An 18,883-nucleotide genomic window follows, 5' to 3' on the forward strand; every position below is an offset into this window, starting at 1 on the left:
TTGGGACCATTGCTGTTTGTCATTTTTATAAATGACCTGGAGGAAGGGTTAGAAGGTTGGGTGAGCAAGTTTGCGGATGATACGAAAGTCGGAGGAGTTGTAGACAGTGAGGAAGGATATGGCAGGTTACAGCGGGATATAGAGAAGCTGCAGAGCTGGGCAGAAAGGTGGCAAATGGAGTTCAATGTAGCTAAGTGTGAAGTGATTCACTTTGGTAAGAGTAATAAAAAGATGGATTACTGGGCTAATGGTAGACTACTTGGTAGTGTGGAAGAGCAGAGGGATCTTGGTGTCCATGTACACAGATCTCTGAAAGTTGCCACCCAGGTAAATAGTGCAGTGAAGAAGGCATATGGCGTACTGGCTTTTATTGGTAGAGGAATTGAGTTCCGGAGTCCTGAGGTCATGCTGCAGTTGTATAAGACTCTGGTGCGGCCGCTTCTGGAATATTGTGTGCAGTTTTGGTCGCCATACTGTAGGAAGGATGTGGAGGCACTGGAACGGGTGCAGAGGAGGTTTACCAGGATGTTGCCTGGTATGGTAGGAAGATCCTATGAGGAAAGGCTGAGGCACTTGGGGTTGTTTTCTTTGGAGAAAAGAAGGTTTAGGGGTGATTTGATAGAGGTGTACAAGATGATTAGGGGGTTAGATAGGGTTGACAGTGAGAACCTTTTTCCGCGTATGGAGTCAGCTATTACAAGGGGGCATAGCTTTAAATTAAGGGGGGGTAGATATAGGACTGATGTTAGGGGTAGGTTCTTCACTCAGCGAGTCGTAAGATCATGGAATGCCCTGCCAGTAGCAGTAGTGGACTCTCCCTCTTTATGGGTATTTAAGCGGGCATTGGATAGGTATATGGAGGATAGTGGGTTAGTGTAGGTTAGGTGGGCTTTGATCGGCGCAACATCGAGGGCCGAAGGGCCTGTACTGCGCTGTATTGTTCTATGTTCTATGTTCTATGTTCTATTTATATGAGTGTTTTGTTTCTGGGCCATTTCTAACTCACAGTAAGACAGGTGAATGAATGGGACAACTGGATTCATGTTAGGCAGGTGTCACTGGCAAGGCCAGCAATTGGTGCCCCTTTCCAATTATCCTTAAACTGAACAACTTGCTTGGCCATTTCAGACAGCAATTAAGAGTCAACCACATTGGTAAGTATGGAATCGCATGTAAGTTAGATGACGTTAAGGATACCAGATATCCTTCCCTAAAGGACGTGGATAAAGTAGATGGGTTTTTAAATTACATTTAATGATAATCTCATTGTCACATTACAGACACTAGTCTTATATTCTAGATTTATTAATTGAATTTAAACTCAATCTGCCATAGTAGGATTTGAAACCATGCTCCCACTGGGCCTTTAGATTACCTGTTCAGTGACATTACTACTGTACCACTATTTCCTTTTGGACCTTCTGAATTCTGCTGATAATGTGGATGTAGGTTTGCTTGCTGAGCTGGAAGGTTCATTTTCAGATGTTTCGTCACCATACCAGATAACATCTTCAGTGAGCCTCCGGATGAAGCTTCATCCAGAGACTCACTGAAGATGTTACCAGTATGGTGATGAGACATCTGGAAATGAACCCTCCAGCTCAGCGAACAAACCTACGTCCAGAATGTCAACCTGAGTTACAAATCTTCTCAAAATTCGTTGTTTACTGATAATGGTTTGAGGTTGTAAAGATTAAAAGGAGGAGACCTAGGTTGTTCTATGTGGAGAATATGCAACATATTTACACTCTTTAGCAATGAACACTGCAGATGTGCTGGAGGTCGACTGAATGCTACTCTCCAGTTTTGAGAAAGATGGAAGGAATTTCAGGTCTTGCAATTGGTAATACTTTGGGTATAAGGACCAGTAGATGGTGGGAATGTGAAGTGGACTGCATGGAGGGTTGTTGGAGACAGGAACCCTCACAATCTTTAATTACATGGATGAGAACAACATAAAAGGCCTTTGTGATTCACATTGGCAGAGAAAGGTGACTCTGAGAGGGCAAGAGTTCATAAGAAATCACTACAAGATCAAGTTGCAGGGTTCCCTAAACATCAGCGAACTCTATAAACACTCTGTTTGCAAAAATCCAAAAGTAAGTTAAAGCATCAATGCACTCTTGTTCACCATACGGAATGTGGATGGAAATTCATACTTAGATCGAAGTGACCAAGTTCCTGGGGGTTTAAACAAAGCTGGAAGACTTGCCAAACTATGGCTGGAGGGATTGTCATTCGTTGAAATTCGTTGAAACCATGAAATCAGTTCAGTGAGGTAAAAGGAAAGGGAAAAGGCAAAAGGATCAGAGAATGTTTTTATCTTCCTACCAGAGAACAAAATATCCATGTAAAGGTTAGAATAAGGTACAACTCTTTGGGGGCAGACAATGGTTCAGTTAGTCATTGTACAAGTTAAATGGAGATTTTTAAAATTTTGTTTAGAGCGTAGGTTGCTAATGAAACAATATATATTGTTTTTAATTCATTTGCTACATTTAAAGTCTTAAAACATGAAATTGTTTTGTAATCTTTCAGTCATTCACTGAAAATTCAAATGTCTTTCTTTTAAAGATATTGCTCTCTATAGTGATCATAACTTTAAAAATACTGATATTTAGTCTTATGCTACATGAGAAAACAAACAATGCTGAGTATGTATATATGTTCTAAAGACCAGAAGAGATATAACATACTCACACCAAAGTATCTGGCAGATCATATTTAAGTGAATATTCAAGGAATGCCAATAAGTTCAAAATATGGGGATGAAGATATTAAATATTCTGCATTTCTGCTCTTCATTAGTGCTGACATTGGTAGGTAATATACCCCAGGATTAAAACATTGATTATTGTTGGATTGTCGATTGCATTAACACTAAAAAAGCATCCTCAAACCACATCAATGGAAAATCATTTTAAAATTTAGATTTGCTTAGCAAATGCTTTTCCTAATTCTTTGTTTTCAAATTCAATTGTTGGAATAGTCAGTCGCACGTAACTGATGAGTAATTGCTCTAATGGTGCAGCATGGATATTGCCAACTCAATTGAGCAATTGTTTTAAACAGTACAGCAACATTTGAGACAGTTTGTAGGCAAAATCCTGAGATTGATTTTGAGGTAAAGTTCTGATTTCATTCCAGAGAATTGGTATTTTTAAGTGAAACATGGGTTGCCATAGGAATCAATGGTAAAGGCAGAGTTAGGTTCCTTCAGACAGTTTCTTGCCAGAAAAACCAATGAACAGTTCAAAATGTTGTGTGTGCTCCTAGCTTAAGTAACTGTCAAAACAAAATACATAACAAAATGTAAAAGAAATACATTATAACCCCTGTGTAGTATTTTAAAAAATACACTCACCTGTACTTTTAGACTGACTAGGCTCCATCGTGTGGCAGAGGTTAGTGCAGGGACCTAGAGTCCCAGCAATGCCTGAACTGAACAGCTATTGCCACCAGATGGAGCCCTTCAGAGCAAGTTCAGAACAGCAGCCTGGAGAAGGGCAACTTCAATGATGAAGGGAACGGCCTAAGGTAAGAACAAAGAGTGGGAGGCAAGGCCGGGTGGGTGGTGAAGGGTGGGTGGGGTGCAGGAGTGGGGGACAGGCAACGATGTTAAACCGGAAATGCCAATGTAATTCAAAGAGGCCTTAAAAATAAAATTCCATTCAAACGAAGTAAACGGGACAACGTAAAATGACGATCACCACTACTACCTTACATTCAGTGATAGATCTATAATTCCAAAATTAGCTTGTGAATACGAATTGTGTCAGGGTCATGTTGGATGGAGTAAGCACACTACTGACTTAAGCAATTGATGGAGTAAAGTAAAGCAAGCTTGAAAGAGTATATGTAATTTCAATTGTGGGTCACAGTAATTGAAAACAAAAATATCATTCAGTTATTGTTGTGTTTTCTCTTAATGAGACCCAGACACAGTTGTAGGACAAAGTGAAGGGTAAATTGGAGACGGAGAAAGAGAAGGGGTGGCACAGTGGTTAGCACTGCTGTCTCAGAGTACATGGGGACCTGGGCTCAATTCCAACTTTGGGTGACTGTATGAAGTTTGCATTCTTCCTGTGTCTGCGTGGGTTTCCACTGGGTGCTCTGTTTTCCACCCACAGTCCAAAGATGTGCAGGTTAGGTAGATTAGTCATGGCAAATGCAGGATTATGAAGATAGGGTAGATTTGGGTGGGATGCTCTTCAGAGGGTTGGTGCAGACTTGATGGGCTAAATGGCCTCTTTCTGCTCTGTAGGGATTCTACGATTCTAAGAGGTGACAGAATAGCAAGTAATGATTTCAAATGTTGAAGTTTAAAAGCCCCACATGGTGCATTATTTGATATCCTATGCATTATAGATTGTATTAAATGGATTCCATCCAAAATGTTTAAATTGCACGCACAGCCCTGTTACTGAAATATTTTTTGTTTAAAAAAAAGTCATTTGATATAGTTTTTTGGTATTTACCCCAACTGATTTAAGTTTTCAGCCAAATAAAAAAAAGTACAAGAAAGATGCTTCAGTCAATTTAAATATGCAGCAAAATCTTGCTTATTCTTACATTTTTGTTAAATCTATCAGCAAGAGTCAACAAGAGGAATTTCACTCCAGCACCCCGGACTGTTACACACTAATTTTCAGGGTATCTCAAGTAGTTAATGCTGGTACTTGTATATGAGAATATTCAATACCAGGAAATATATTTTTGATGCTTTTGAACCAACATTTGGGAGGTGATAATCGTGCAGTTTTAACATAATCTTGAAAAATATATTGTACATTTCTAATCAAAGAGTTTTAGGGCAAAATGCTTAGCCAGTTAAAAAAAAATTGCAATCAGTGGATCCCTACAATTTAATGCAACACAGGAATAGAAACTTCCCTCGTGTCCTGCAGTTAGTCCCGATAATTAGAAATTTCAAGAGTTATCACCTGGGGTTCATGAATGGTTTAAACACAGTACCTTCTGTCCTTTTAAAATATATTCTTTTACGTCAAGAACATAAGCTTGACGTAAAACGTCTTCAGCATTCCACTCAGATAGATTGTAATGTTTCTACTCAGATCTCTGCAGTGTTCCCAGATGGGTTAATTACAGGGCAAAATAATCCTTCTGTGCCATTGTTGTTTAATTTTCTCAAACAAGACATTGTCACAAAGTCAAGCAATTACAAACCAGCCCAGAGATAAACGATGAAACAATACTGTTTTACTTACCCTGTTAATATTCTGGAAATTGGCTTTATCTATGAAAAAAGACAAAACAAATTATTAGTCATGCAAAGGCCATTTTTGTTTAAATAAAAAGTAGGATTGAAATATCAGTAACTATTTTGAGGAAATTAGTTATTTTATTCTCAGAATCATAGACTGATGACAGAACAGGAAGACGCTTCTTGTCATATCCATGTTGAAGAGCAGTTTAACTACTTAGCTCCTTACTGGTTTTCCCTCATAACACTGCAAAACGTTCCTTTCTAGTTTTGAATGCCATTATTGAACTGGGTTCCACTGCATTCTCAGGTGGTATATTCCAAATTGTAATTGCTCCCTGGGTTAAACGATGATTTTCTTCATGAGACCATTGTTTCTTTTACCAAATTACCTTAAATCTTTTGGACCTTGATCCATTCACCAATGCCAACAGTTTCTCTCGCCCTACCAGGTCTATACTCTAATGATTTTGAATACCTCTCTCAAATCTCCTTTCGACCTCCTCATCTCCAAGAAGAACTGTTCCAGGTTCCTTAAGTTCCTCAACAATGAAATTGTCATGAAATTTAGCTATAGTCCTGAAACATGCACATTCTTCCCGGAGTATTGTGCTCAGAATTAACCTCAATATTCCAGAACGAAGGCAGAATCAGGGTTATTATACAGGTTTATCACAACCTCTGTGCTTATATATTCTATGCTCCAATTTAAGCAGCCCACGTCTCTTACACTTGATATATTAAGTGCTCTCTTAACCTATAGTTCCACTCTCCCAGATTTGTACACACATGTTGTAGATCCCTGGGCTCCTGCATTTAAAAGATATTCTCTCTATGTTCTTCTACCAAAATGTGTCACTTTACACTTCATCTAATACTTTCTTGTGCTCTTTTGAAATTAAAACTGATGATCCCAATACCTCCAACTTTCATGATGGCTATCAAACATACCAAGTCTAGGTCATTAATACATATCAGGAAGAGCAGGAATCTCAACATAGGCTTGTGGAGAGCTCCACTACAAAACTCCTTCCCGTCTGCAAAACAATCGTTAATCACTAATGTCTGTTTGCTGTTACTCAGTCAATTTTACATCTATTTTATTACTGTTTTATTCTACAAATTGTATCTTGGTCACAGGCTTGTTGTGTGGCATTTTATCAAATGCCTTCTGGAAGTCCAGGTACACCACATCAATGGCATTATCATCAACCATCTGTTAACTCAAAAACAAAAACAACGAACAAGTAGGTTATATGCAATCTTCCCTCAATAAATCCATGCTGGTTTTCCTTAACTAGTCGAAATTTGCCATAAAGTACTGATTCTACAAGTTTCCTCACTTATCCTTAGTATTGTTAGACACCTCATCTGGAACTAGCTCCTTATCAGTTTTAAGTAGTCAGCCTCTTTCAGTCATTATCCTCATCAATTTTAAACTAACCAGTTATCTGAACAACCTCCTCTTTTACTTGATCAGCTCTTCTTCATTGGTAAAGCCTAATGCAAAGAAGTCATTTAGCCATATGCCTACCTCCAAGCACAAATCCTTTTCTGGTGTCTAATCATCCACACTCTCTTCTGTTGTTCCTATTGCATACCAAGTTTTCTTAAATCAACTCTGCCGTATATCTCACACAAGTACTTTGCACCCGACTGAAGTAACACAGTTTCTTCCAATTAAAAAAATGAAAACGTATGTATTATCAAAACGTACAATATAAATTAAAAAGAGAATATATTGTAACTGTATATGACACTGGTTAGATCTCACCGAAGCTGTGTCAATGACACACTATATCACTGTACTTAAGAACAGAAAGTTGGCCAACATCCATTTTCTAAATTAAGATTACAAACAAAATTAAGATTACTCCTGTTGGGAAAAGGAAGACTTTGGCCTGACCTAATAGAAGCCTAACAGAAACAGGCCATTGAAGGAAATGACATAAATAAAAATGTGACATAGATTTCTATAGGGAAGGAATATGGAGGGACTGCTATAGAAAGGGGAATGGTAGGGATCATGGCAATGAAAATTGGTTCACTATTGTCCTTCCTCTAAAATATTCATTGAGCCTACGGAATGATGGAAGAATAAGTAAAACATTGGTTAAAAAAATTACAATTTTTCAATTATGTATTTGTGAGAGAATGGTACAAACAGATAAAACTTAAGGCGGCAGTACAATTATTTTGTAACTCTGTCTCATTGATTATCAGCATGGACCCCCAGCAAGCAGGCTGCACCAAAACCTGTGAAAATCATGTCTTTCATCCAACACTTCTGCCTATTACCTTCCCAATTCCAGATGTTTTAATCACTCTCTGCCACTTGTAGCACTTCCTTTCTTGTTCTTGCTGCCAGATCCCCTGGCCCTTCTTTGCTGTAATTTTGCTGCTACTCTTTGCCACCTGGGTAAATCGATGTCAAAGTCCCCTGGTAGTGACCTGGAACTATTTCAGATTTTTTTTTTAAAAAGCACAAAACCTTTAACAAAAGCACAGTGAACAATCAAAGACTTTAAGGTAGCTATTTGGGTGAGAGCCAAAATACACATGCTGTGCAGTTCTTAAGGAGAAAAGGCGGTGTCCACCTGTCAAGATACTAAACATGAAAGCAAGTGGCTCAGTGGTTAGCACTGTTGCCTCACAGCACCAGGGCTCTGAGTTTGATTCCAACCTTAGTCGAATGTCTGTGTGGAGTTTGCATATACTCCCAGTGTCTGTGTGGGTTTCCTCCAGGTGCTCTGATTTCCTCCCACAGTCCAAAGATGTGCAGGGTCAGGTGGATTTGCCAGGCTAAATTGCCCATACTTTACAGGGATGTGCTGGATAGGTGCATTATCCCATGGGGAATGCAGGGTTACAGGCATAGGGCAAGTGATAGGTCTAGATGAAATGGTCTTTGGAGGGTCAGTGTGGACTCAGTAGGTCAAATGGCCTGCTTCCACATGGTAGGGATTCTATGAAACAATGTTCACATTATTTCAAAGTAAATAGAACATCAGATGATATATTTACTAACTGTGTCAGGTTCAAATTTCTACTAACCAATTCCAAGCTCCATTCATAGTCATAGAGGTCAAAGCTCCAAGATCATCTAATTCAACAAAGCAAACCCATTTTCCTAACTTAAAAACCACTGAAATTTCCCAGATCCTTACATTCATTCTCCACTACTTCGGTAGTCTTTCCATTTGTTACTGCCTGAAGGGTGTTTGTTGGACCCAGAAAGGTATTTTCATGTGCCCCTGAAGCTCAGGGTATTACCCATTGGTTGCAAATTTCAATAGGTGTCTCCTTAATAACTTGTTCAAGGAGAACCCTTCTCAGGTTTCTCCAGCTAGTAACTCTGCATATTCAATGCATTCTCTTCCACTATTCCAGTGCTCATTGAAAAGATTCCCCTCCAACACTCCATTCTGTCACAATGTCTAAACTAGCAATGCAGCAATAGGTGTCTGGGTACTCTTCCTCAATATTCCTAGATCCCAGTTACCAGTGCTTCTTCCACAGCCAATCCATCTTCTTCCTATGATCTTTATTCTACTTCCATAAAATTAACAATAACTGTCTAACTCAGGGCTAGCACATTGCCCCATTTTTCTATTAAACCGGGGGACTAATCGTGGTTTGGTAAAGAGTGCAGGCAGGCATACCAAAACAGTGGAAGCAGCTTATGATAGACAGCTGGACAATCCCAAAAACTACAGATCTAATCTAAATTCTGCAGCACTGTCACATCTAGTCATAAATGGTGGTGGATAATTAAACAATGCCCTGAAGGCAGCTCCACAAGTATATCCATCTTCAATGACAGAGATGCCCAGCACATCAGTCTAAAAGACAAGGCTAAAGTATTTACAAAACTCTTGAGCCAAAAGTCTTGAGCATTTGATCATCCTTAACCTGCTCCCAAGGTCTCTAACTACACAGATGCTAATTTACAACCAACTCAATTCATTCCCTCTCGTATAAAGAAACAGTTGAAGGCACCAAATACAGCAAAGGTTATGGCCCAAACATACTGAAGGTACTCCAGCTGCAGCCTTAACCAAGTATAGCCACAACACTGGCAACTACCCAACAATATGGGAAATTGTCCAGGTCCACAAAAAGCAGGACAAAATCCAACCCAGTGTGTATTTGGGTATTAGACCACTTATAATCATCAGTAAAACAGTGGAAAAGGCCATAAACAGTGCTATCAAACCATAACAGTATTCGAAAGTGAATAACTGTATCTCTGGGGCTCAGTGGAGGGCCACTCAGCAACTGACACCTTTACAGGTTTTTGTTTATTGTGTGGACAAAATAGCTGCTTAAGAGGCAAAATGAGAGGATCTATTCTTGACATCAAAACCATATTTGATGGAGTATAGTCTCAAAGAGCCCCAGCAAAACTGAAGTCAGTGGGAATTGGGGGGGGGGGGGAATAAACTTGCTGCTAACTGGAGGCATACCTAGCAAAAAGCAAGATGGCTGTGCTTGTATGTTGAACAGTCCAAGAACACTGCTATAGTAATTAGTCAAGGTAGTGTCCCTAGGACCAGTGAACCTCCCTTCTTCATAAAGTCAAAAATTGGGTGTTTACTGATGACTGCATATGCACCAAGACCTCAACTCAGATCAGATTCAGACTGATTGAGTATATTCTCACCAGACAAGTACAAGGCATCATCATCTTCAACAAGAATTCAATCATCTACCCTTACAGTCAATGGCATTACTATTTCTGAAGCCCATACTATCAACATGGACCAAAAGCTGAACTGGACTAGTCCCATAAGGATGGTTAGGGGAAATGGAAATGTCATTCGTCCAGTAATCCAGAGCTTTAATATAATAAATACCCGAATCCAGCCACAGTAGCTGGTGGGATTCAAGTTCAATTATTACAATCTGAAACTGAAAGCAAGTCTTATCAATGACTGTGAAACCACTGTCCATTGTCGTCAAAATCCATCTGGTTCACTAATGCCTTTTAGGGATGGCAATTGGCCATTCTTACTTGGTCCAGCCTACATGTGACTCCTGACCCACAGCAATATGGCTGACTCTTAACTGCTCTCCATGGTAGGGTAATTAAGGATGGGCAGCAAATGTTAGCCTTGCTAGCGACCTCCACATCCCCTGAATGAGGTCAGAGGTTAGGAACACAATAAGTAACTCTCCCTTGGCTCCCTAAGCTGTCTACTATCTACAAGGCAGAAGTCAGTACTATGATGGAATACTCTCCACCTACTAGATGAATGTTTCGTCAACAACACTAAGAAGCTCAACCCCATCCACAAAGTAGCTCACTTGTTTGGTACTCCATTGACTCACTCCACTACCAACACTCGGTGGTGACAGTGTCTACATTTATTGCAGCAATTCACCAAGGCTCCTTCAGCAAAAGCCGAATTAGATCTTGTATAAAAACAAGAGGGGGCGGTAAATCACCTCAATCCCAAAATCTATCCATCATTCAAACGGCAGATGTCAGGAGAGTGCAATGAAATAATTCACACTTGCCAGGAAGAGTGCAGCTCCAACCACACTGAAAAAGCTTGACTGAGGACTCAGCAAGATGGCAGCGATTCTGTAGAACTGCTGTGGACAGCTCTGCCTAACAGTCAAGGCATACCGATGTTTATTGCCATCCCTGGCCAACTTATGTGGTGGAATTACTAGTTTAAAACCTTACAGAACACATATTTGTTAATATTTGGGAGTGGGAAGGATGCCAAATGGAAAAGGAGCAAGCAAACAGCAGCAGGGAGGACACTCCTCTGCAGCACCTACAACACCAGAGACTGCAGCAGCAGCAGCCTCTCCTAAACCCCCTGGGGACCTGACAGACTCACAGGAATTGGCTGCGGCGATAGAGAGACTTACCTTGAAAGTTGCGGCCGCGATTGAGGAGATCTGTGGGGAGATTCGTGCCCAGGTCCCACCTATCACATCCATGCTGCAGAAGCATGAGCAGGAGATCCAGGGCTTCAGGGAGAGTCTGGAGGAGGTGGAGGGTCGAACTATGGCCTCGGAAGCTGCGATGGAGTCCTCATCCAGTCGGATGCAGGTGCTGGAGCGAGAGGTGCGGGCCTTGCAAAGCCATATCGACAATCTCAAAAATCAAGGTTGGAGGATAAATCTCCGAATTGTCAGGCTCCCTGAAGGTGAGGAAGGTGAGCAGACAGCCAGCTTCTTTGAAAGCTGGCTGCCAAAGTTTTTGGGCCTTCATGTCGAGTCCAGCAGGCTACAAATCGAAAGGGCATATCGGGTTACAGTGCACAGGTCAGGCCCAGTGCAGTGCCCCTACTCGGTCCTAGTGCACTTCCACTCATATAAGAACAAGCAAAAAGTCATAGAAGCTTCCAGATCCCTGGGAAAAGATCTGCAGGCACTGCTGTACAAGGGGTTAAAAATCATGTTTTTCCAGGATTTCTCTGCAGCTGTAATTCGAAAGAGGAAGTCTTTCGATGAAGTTAAAAAGAGACTGAGGAACCTGGGCATCCAGTTCTCCATGAGATACCCTGCAGTGCTTTGTTTCAGCCACAAGGACTCAGTTTATACATTTGACTCAGCAGATAAAGCTAAAAGCTTTGTGGACACTTTAAAATAGACGGATTGGCCTGAAGAATACGGTTAATGTTTGTTCTCTTTTTTTATCTTTCCCCATGTTTTCCCTTCTTTTTTTTATTCCTTTCTTTCTCCCTAATAATTTCCTTTTTGGAAAGGGGTGAAAGACTTTGGAATAAGTTGTTCCTTTTTTTTTATTAACTGGATTTTTTGATGGGAAATTACTCATCCTGACTTTGTCTTTTATTCTGTTGATTAAAGGATCATCGCCTTTTTTTTTCTGGCCTAAGGCTGGGGCAGAGTCCGAGTTTGAAGGAGCTATGAAGGAGGGGATGGGCAGGGTGAGTGCCCCCTATGGGCAGGGGGAAGAGTCTTCGATTCAAGGTTTTATATTTGGTTTTCTTTGTAGTTTTTTGATAGTAGTAGGTGTTTATAGTTATGATAGAGTAGTTTTTGTATATATGGTTTTTTGATTCTATGAGTTGGTGCTTTGTAAGCAGGGTTCTCCCTCCGAGGGGTTCAAGGGTGTTTGAAAGGGGATATGGCTAAGTGTCTTATTAAATGGTGCACCTGGAACATTAAGGGAAGTCATTTGCCTGTTAAAAGGAAAAAAGTGCTTCCTAGCCATAAGAGGGAAAGAGTTGATATCGCTTTGTTGCAGGAAACCCATGTGGATGATGGGGCACACCTGAAATTACAACAGGGGGGTTATGACCAGGTATTCCAGAACTATAGGGCATAGGTTCCTAAGATGCAACCTTTTCACGCAGAGGGTGGTACGTGTCTGGAATGAGCTGCCAGAGGATGTGGTGGAGGCTGGCACAATTGCAACATTTAAGAGGCATTTGGATGGGTATATGAATAGGAAGGGTTTGGAGGGATATGGGCCAGGTGCTGGCAAGTGGAACTAGATTGGGTTGGGATATCTGGTCAGCATGGACGGGTTGGACCGAATGGTCTGTTTCCATGCTGTACATCTCTATGACTCTGACTAAAAGTAGGAGAGTGGTGGTACTTATCCAGAAAAATCTTCCGTTCACATTATTAGAGCAGGTGAAAGATGAGCAGGGACGGTTTGTGATACTTAAAGCCCTCATACATGGGGAGGAATATGGCATTTTAAACGTCTACTGTCCTTCGGCGCATCCCCTCAAATTTTTTATTAGAGCTTTCTCTAAGTTGAATACTTTTGGAACACGGCACATTATTATAGGGGGGGGGATTTTAATAATCTTTTGGATCTGACCGTGGACAGGATACCTTGTGGGCTCCCAACTATTTCTTCGCAGGCCAAGCAGGTTATTGACTTATGTGAGGAGTTGGGGCTGGTGGATATTTGGAGATCCGGCAGGGACTTCACTTTTTTTCAAACCCACATAAATGTCACACGAGGATTGATCTCTTTCTGGCTGCCTCGGCCCTTCTGGATTTGATTATGGGTTGTAAAATTGAGAATATAGTCATCTCTGATCACGTAGCAGTATATTTGGAGGTTAACCTTAGAACAGGCCACTCTCCTTAATGCCCCCCTTGACAGTTCAGGAAATACAGGAGGCAGCTAGGCAACTTCAGAGTGGGAAAGCACCTGGCCCTGATGGCCTTCCGGGTGAGTTTTATAAGCAGTTTATAGGGATTCTGTCAGGACCGATGTTGGAGATGTACAATCACTCCTATATGCATGAATGCTTACCACCATCTTTGAGAGAAGCTAATATTTCCTTAATTCTTAAGAAGGGAAAGGTTCCTGAGGATTGGGCCTCATACAGTCCCATGTTTCTATTAAATTCAGATTTCAAGATTCTGTCCAAGATCCTGGCGTTGAGATTGGAAAAGGTGTTGCCCCATATTATTAAAGAGGGCCAGACAGGCTTTATAAGGGGCCACAGGTCCTCTAATAATATTAGAAGGTTGCTGAATGTGGTCCAAGTTTGTCAGCAACGATCGGTTCAGGGGCTGGTGTATTCCTTCGATGCAGAGAAAGCATTTGACCGGGTGGAATGGCCGTATTTTTTTATGTCTCAGAACAGTTTGGGTTGGGTGGAGTCTTTGCTGAGTGGGTGGAGGTTTTATATCACCACCGTCTGGCTGCGGTCATCACCAATGGGGTGAAGTCTAGGAATTTTACGACTGATTGGGGTAGTCAGCAAGGCTGCCCCCCTCTCACCATTATTGTTTACGTTGGTGATAGAGCTGCTGGCAGAGGCCATTCGTCAGAACGTCCACATAACCGTTCCCAAAATGGGATCGAGGGCACACAAGATTACACCGTATGCCGATGATGTCCTTCTGTTTTTATCGAACCCAATGACCTCTGTACCCTATTTGATACAATGTATCAATTCATTTGGGGCTATTTCAGGATATAAGATTAACTTTGCAAAATCAGAGGCTATGCCTTTGGGGAACCTTAAGGATGTGCCAGAAGTTGAAGGTGGCCCTAAGTTCCCTTTTAAGTGGTCACGGACAGGGTTCCGATACCTAGGCATTTTTATTACCCCCAAGTTTGATCTGTTATTTCGGACTAACTTTGCTCACTTGCTCGACAATATTAGGCGAGATCTCCAGAGATGAAAGGTTATTCCAATTTCATGGCTGGGCTGAATATCTCTCATTAAATGAATGCTCTTCCTCGTTTGCTTTATCCCATGAGTATGCTCCCTATAATGTTTCCCAGGTCAACGCTGCGGAAGCTTATGGGGTGGTTTGGTTCCTTTGTCTGGCATCGTGGGTGGCCCCTCATCAAACTTACTAAATTGCAGTTGCCTCAAGGAGGGGGAGGAGTTGATTTCCCAGACATCAGAAGGTATTAATGGAGTTCCTTGCTGTCCTTTGTCTGCGACTGGGTAGGAAACGATCCAAACTCAATATGGCTGGATATTGAGGCCTCCCAAGCAAAGTGCCCTCTTATTAACCTGTTGTTCATGGATAAGATGAGGACAGTTATGGACCACTGCTGGAACCCCATTGTCATTAGTACAGTCAAGGCTTGGAGGGCGATGCGTCAGAGTGAGGGTTGTTTATCCAAGACTTCGCCACTTACACCTATAGTTGGCATGCCAGGGTTCTGACCGGGGATGATGGACTCAGGGTTCAAACTATGGGCAGCGAGAGGAGTTTCTAGTTTGGGAGACTTGTTTGAAGGGGAGGTTATGATGTCTTTTGAGCAACTGAGCTGCAAATACGGGTTACCCAGCAGAGATCTTTTCCGTTTTTTTCAGGTTAGGGATTTCATCCAGAAGAAGACTACGCTTCTCACGAAGCCCTATAAGCCCGATCCAGAGAGGTTGTTGCTACGTTCCACAAGCACCCTTTCAGTTAGTGCCCTGTATCGCCTGCTGGGTGGCAGAGACATGGCAGTCCTACTTGAGTTATTTGGAAACACATTTGTCAGTTGTCTTAACAAGGGTGTTTGTTTAACCAAGATGGTTAGATTTGTCAAGCCCTGGGCCCTGGAGGGGGTCTCCTGAGTTAATACAGGTATATATACAATGCTCCCGTTCCCCTGTTTGGGAGCTTTGCGTTGAGCATAACTGTTCTGTATTTTGTGTTTTTTTTGGTTTTATTTGCTTTCTTTTTGGTGTTGCTTTGCGCAGTGTTAGGGTTTGTTTGGTATTAGAGGGTAGGTTAATAGTTAGGAGGCAGTAGTTGTATTGTAATTTGTGTTTTTTTCTTTTTATTATACTGATATTTGTTATTGATTGTATTTTTCAATAATTTTATATGTTTGTAAAGTTAAAAAAAAATGTTAACACATATATTTACAAAAGAAATGCTTGACCATCCAGGACAAAGCAGCCAACTTACTCAGAAACATTCATTGCCTCCACCACCAACACACAGTAGCAAGAGTGTGTACCATTTACAATATGTGCTGCAGAAATTCACTGAGGTATCTTAGACAGAATCTTTCAAACTCACAACCGTTGCCATGTAGAAGGACAAAAGCAGCAGAAACATGGGAGTATCACAGTAAGCAAGTTACCCGCCAGGGCACACACCACCCTCACTTGGAACCATATCATATCATTCCTTCACAGCTGCTGGGTGAAAAGACTGGAGGGCCCTCCCTGACAGTACCTACATGGTCTATTAGCTGTTCGAGGTGGAGGATCACCACTGCCTTATCAAGGGTAAATAGGGATGGGCAATAAATGCTGATCTAGCTTATGAGCTCCACATCCTGTGAACAAACAAAATAAACAGGAAAGAGGGTCACTGGTGACATTTTAAATAGTACAAACAACTGACTGAAAATCCAAGAAACCCAAATGGGAAGTTTTAACTTAATTTGTAACTTGCAAAAGGCTCGTCATTAGAGACTAGACGGTTTTGTGCATGATTGAAGAAATAAAAAGCATATCTGCACCAAAATATCTATACCTATAAAGCAGATCAAATGTAAAGATTTTAATTGAAATGAAACAAAGAACTGCGGATGCTGAAAACCTGAAACAAAAACAGACTCCGCTGCAGAACCTCAGGAGGTCTGGCAGCATCTGTGACAGAAAACAGTTAATGTTGAGACCAGTGACCCTTCTTCAGAACTCTTCTTCAGCAACTAAATGAATCAAAAGCCATGAAAAATTATCTATCTTCTCACTGACATCATTTGTTCAAAGAACATCTGAACCTGTGCATCGAAACAGTTCTAGACTTCAGTCCATGAAGGATAAAGAATCGGACTTAAATTAGAGCAACAATGACCCTAATCTCAAATCTTTCTCTTACTTCTGACTGGTGTAGTTATTCACAAATGAACATTTTAAATTATCAACTAGGATAGAGGCCGTGATGTATGAAATCATGCAGAATACACAGTATAGGAAAATCAGATGCCAGCTGAACTTTATAAAGTCAGAAAACACACAACATCAGGTTATAGTCCAACAGGTTTATTTGAAACCACAAGCTTTCAGAGCACTGCTCCTTCATCAGGTGCAGTGAAAAGAAGTACACAGGCACAGAATTTATAGGCAGAGAAATCAAAAGATCATAGAAATGGTAGAAGTGGAGTGTCGACAGGCTGAATAACAAGTCTCTGTAGATAACCAAAAGTGTCAGACAGTGTGAGTAAAGTGTCAACAGCAGAATAATTGAGGCAGAGAGATAATTACAAAAAATTACAAATAAGGTGGGAGCTGGAAACAAACCAAATGGCTGAAATGACATGACAGGTTATAGCAGTATACAAGGGACTAACCAAAGTAACAAGTAATCCAAAACTTTACAATCTAATTAAAGTAGAAACTTCATAATAAGTTATGGGTTACGTGTAGCATGACATGAACCCAAGATCATGGTCGACGCCATCTTCATGGATACAGAACTTGGCTATCAGACAGTGCTCGGCGATTCTGTGATGTTGTGCGTCTCAAAGGCTGCCTTGGGGATGCTTACCTAAAGACCGATGCTGAATGTCCTTGACCGCTGAAATGTTCCCCAACTGGGAGGGAACATTCCTGTCTGGCGATTGTTGTGCAGTTTCCTTTCATCTGTTGCCATAATGTCTGAATGGTCTCACCAATATACCAAGCCTCGGGGCATCCTTACCTGCAGCATGTGAGGTAGACAACAGTGGTCAAGTCACAGGAGTACCTGGTGGGTAGTGTTCCCATGTGATGGTAGTATCCACACCAATGATCTAGTGCGTCTTGCAGAGGTTGCCATGGCATGGTTGTGGGGTGTGGTCGATATTGTCCTGAAGGCTGGGTAGTTTGCGGTGAACAATGGCCTGTTTAAGGTTTGGCAGCTGTCTGAAGGTGAGAAATGGAGATATTTCCAGTTTTTCCTCCAGGGCAGAGAAACTACGCCATGCTCTTTGCGGCCTTCAACATGTCTTCCAGGACAACTAACATCTTGCCAAGATCATGCCGACAGTTTGTTTTTAGCATTTTTATTTCCCTCAATCACATCAGCACTTTGTTCATAACAGCACTGTTTGCTACCAAACAGTTCTACTATGATTTTAGAAACTGATATGACAGCCTTTTAATCAATTCTATTTCATAAACATGCAGCAGTATCATAATAATCACAAAGCTTTCTTTCAACAACACTGCATACAGTAGTATGGACTCATTTCAGTGCAGAAATAACTTTACAGCTAGTGAAGGATTGTGACAGTGTTAAAGGTTTTGTTACAAAGGTAATTTGTGAATCGTAGAGATGTCAACCCATCCATGTCGACCAGATATCCCAACCCAATCTAGTCCCACCTGCCAGCACTAGCCTATATCCCTCCAAACCCTTCCTATTCATATACCCATCCAAATGCCTCTTAAATGTTGCAATTGTACAAGCCTCCACCACTTCCTCTGGCAGCTCATTCCATACACGTACCGCCCTCTGCGTGAAAAGGTTGCCCCGTAGGTTTCTTTTATATCTTTCCCCTCTCACCCTAAACCTATACTCTCTAGTTCTGGACTCCCCGACCCCAGGGAAAAGACTTTGCCTATTTACCCTATCCATGCCCCTCATAATTTTGTAAACCTCTATAAGGTCACCCCTCAGCCTCTAACACTCCAGGGAAAACAGCCCCAGCCTGTTCAGCCTCTCCCTATAGCTCAAATCCTCCAACCCTGGCAACATCCTTGTAAATCTTTTCTGAACCCTTTCATGTTTCACAACATCTTTCTGATAGGAAGGAGACCAGAATTGCATGCAATATTCCATCAGTGGCCTAACCAATGTCCTGTACATCCGCAACATGACCTCCCAACTCCTGTACTCAATACTCTGATCAATAAAGGAAAGCATACCAAACGCCTTCTTCACTCTCCTATCTACCTGCAACTCCACTTTCAAGGAGCTATGAACCTGCACTCCAAGGTCTCTCCCTAGGACCTTACCATTAAAGTGTATAAGTCCTGCTAAGATTTGCTTTCCCAAAATGCAACAGCTCGTATTTATCTGAATTAAATTCCATCTGCCACTTCTCAGCCCATTTGTCCATCTGGTCGAGATCCTGTTGTAATCTGAGGTAACCCTCTTCGCTGTCCACTACACCTCCAATTTTGGTGTCATCTGCAAACTTACTAACTGTACCTCTTATGCTCACATCCAAATCATTTATGTAAATGACAAAAAGTAGAG

The 18,883-nt window shown here is 41.4% G+C and overlaps 1 protein-coding gene across 6 annotated transcripts in view; it reads right to left on the bottom strand.

The window, feature by feature from the left end:
• The window catches only part of pde10a (phosphodiesterase 10A), a 452,977-nt gene that overhangs the window by 153,212 nt on the left and 280,882 nt on the right, over nt 1–18,883 (bottom strand). For 5 of the 6 annotated variants that reach the window (XR_011961886.1, XM_072581016.1, XM_072581017.1 and 2 more), the window contains one exon: nt 5,229–5,257. Coding sequence is in view for 4 of the 6 variants with exons in the window: in XM_072581016.1 (XP_072437117.1) it covers nt 5,229–5,257 (29 nt within the window). In the remaining 2 variants the exon portion in view is untranslated. Of the gene's footprint in view, nt 1–3,364; nt 3,512–5,228; nt 5,258–18,883 lie in introns of those variants that run through there. The other variant, XM_072581020.1, reaches the window with a different exon arrangement.

This window comes from Chiloscyllium punctatum, chromosome 11 (assembly GCF_047496795.1).
Source record: "Chiloscyllium punctatum isolate Juve2018m chromosome 11, sChiPun1.3, whole genome shotgun sequence".
NCBI classification, from domain to species: domain Eukaryota; kingdom Metazoa; phylum Chordata; class Chondrichthyes; order Orectolobiformes; family Hemiscylliidae; genus Chiloscyllium; species Chiloscyllium punctatum.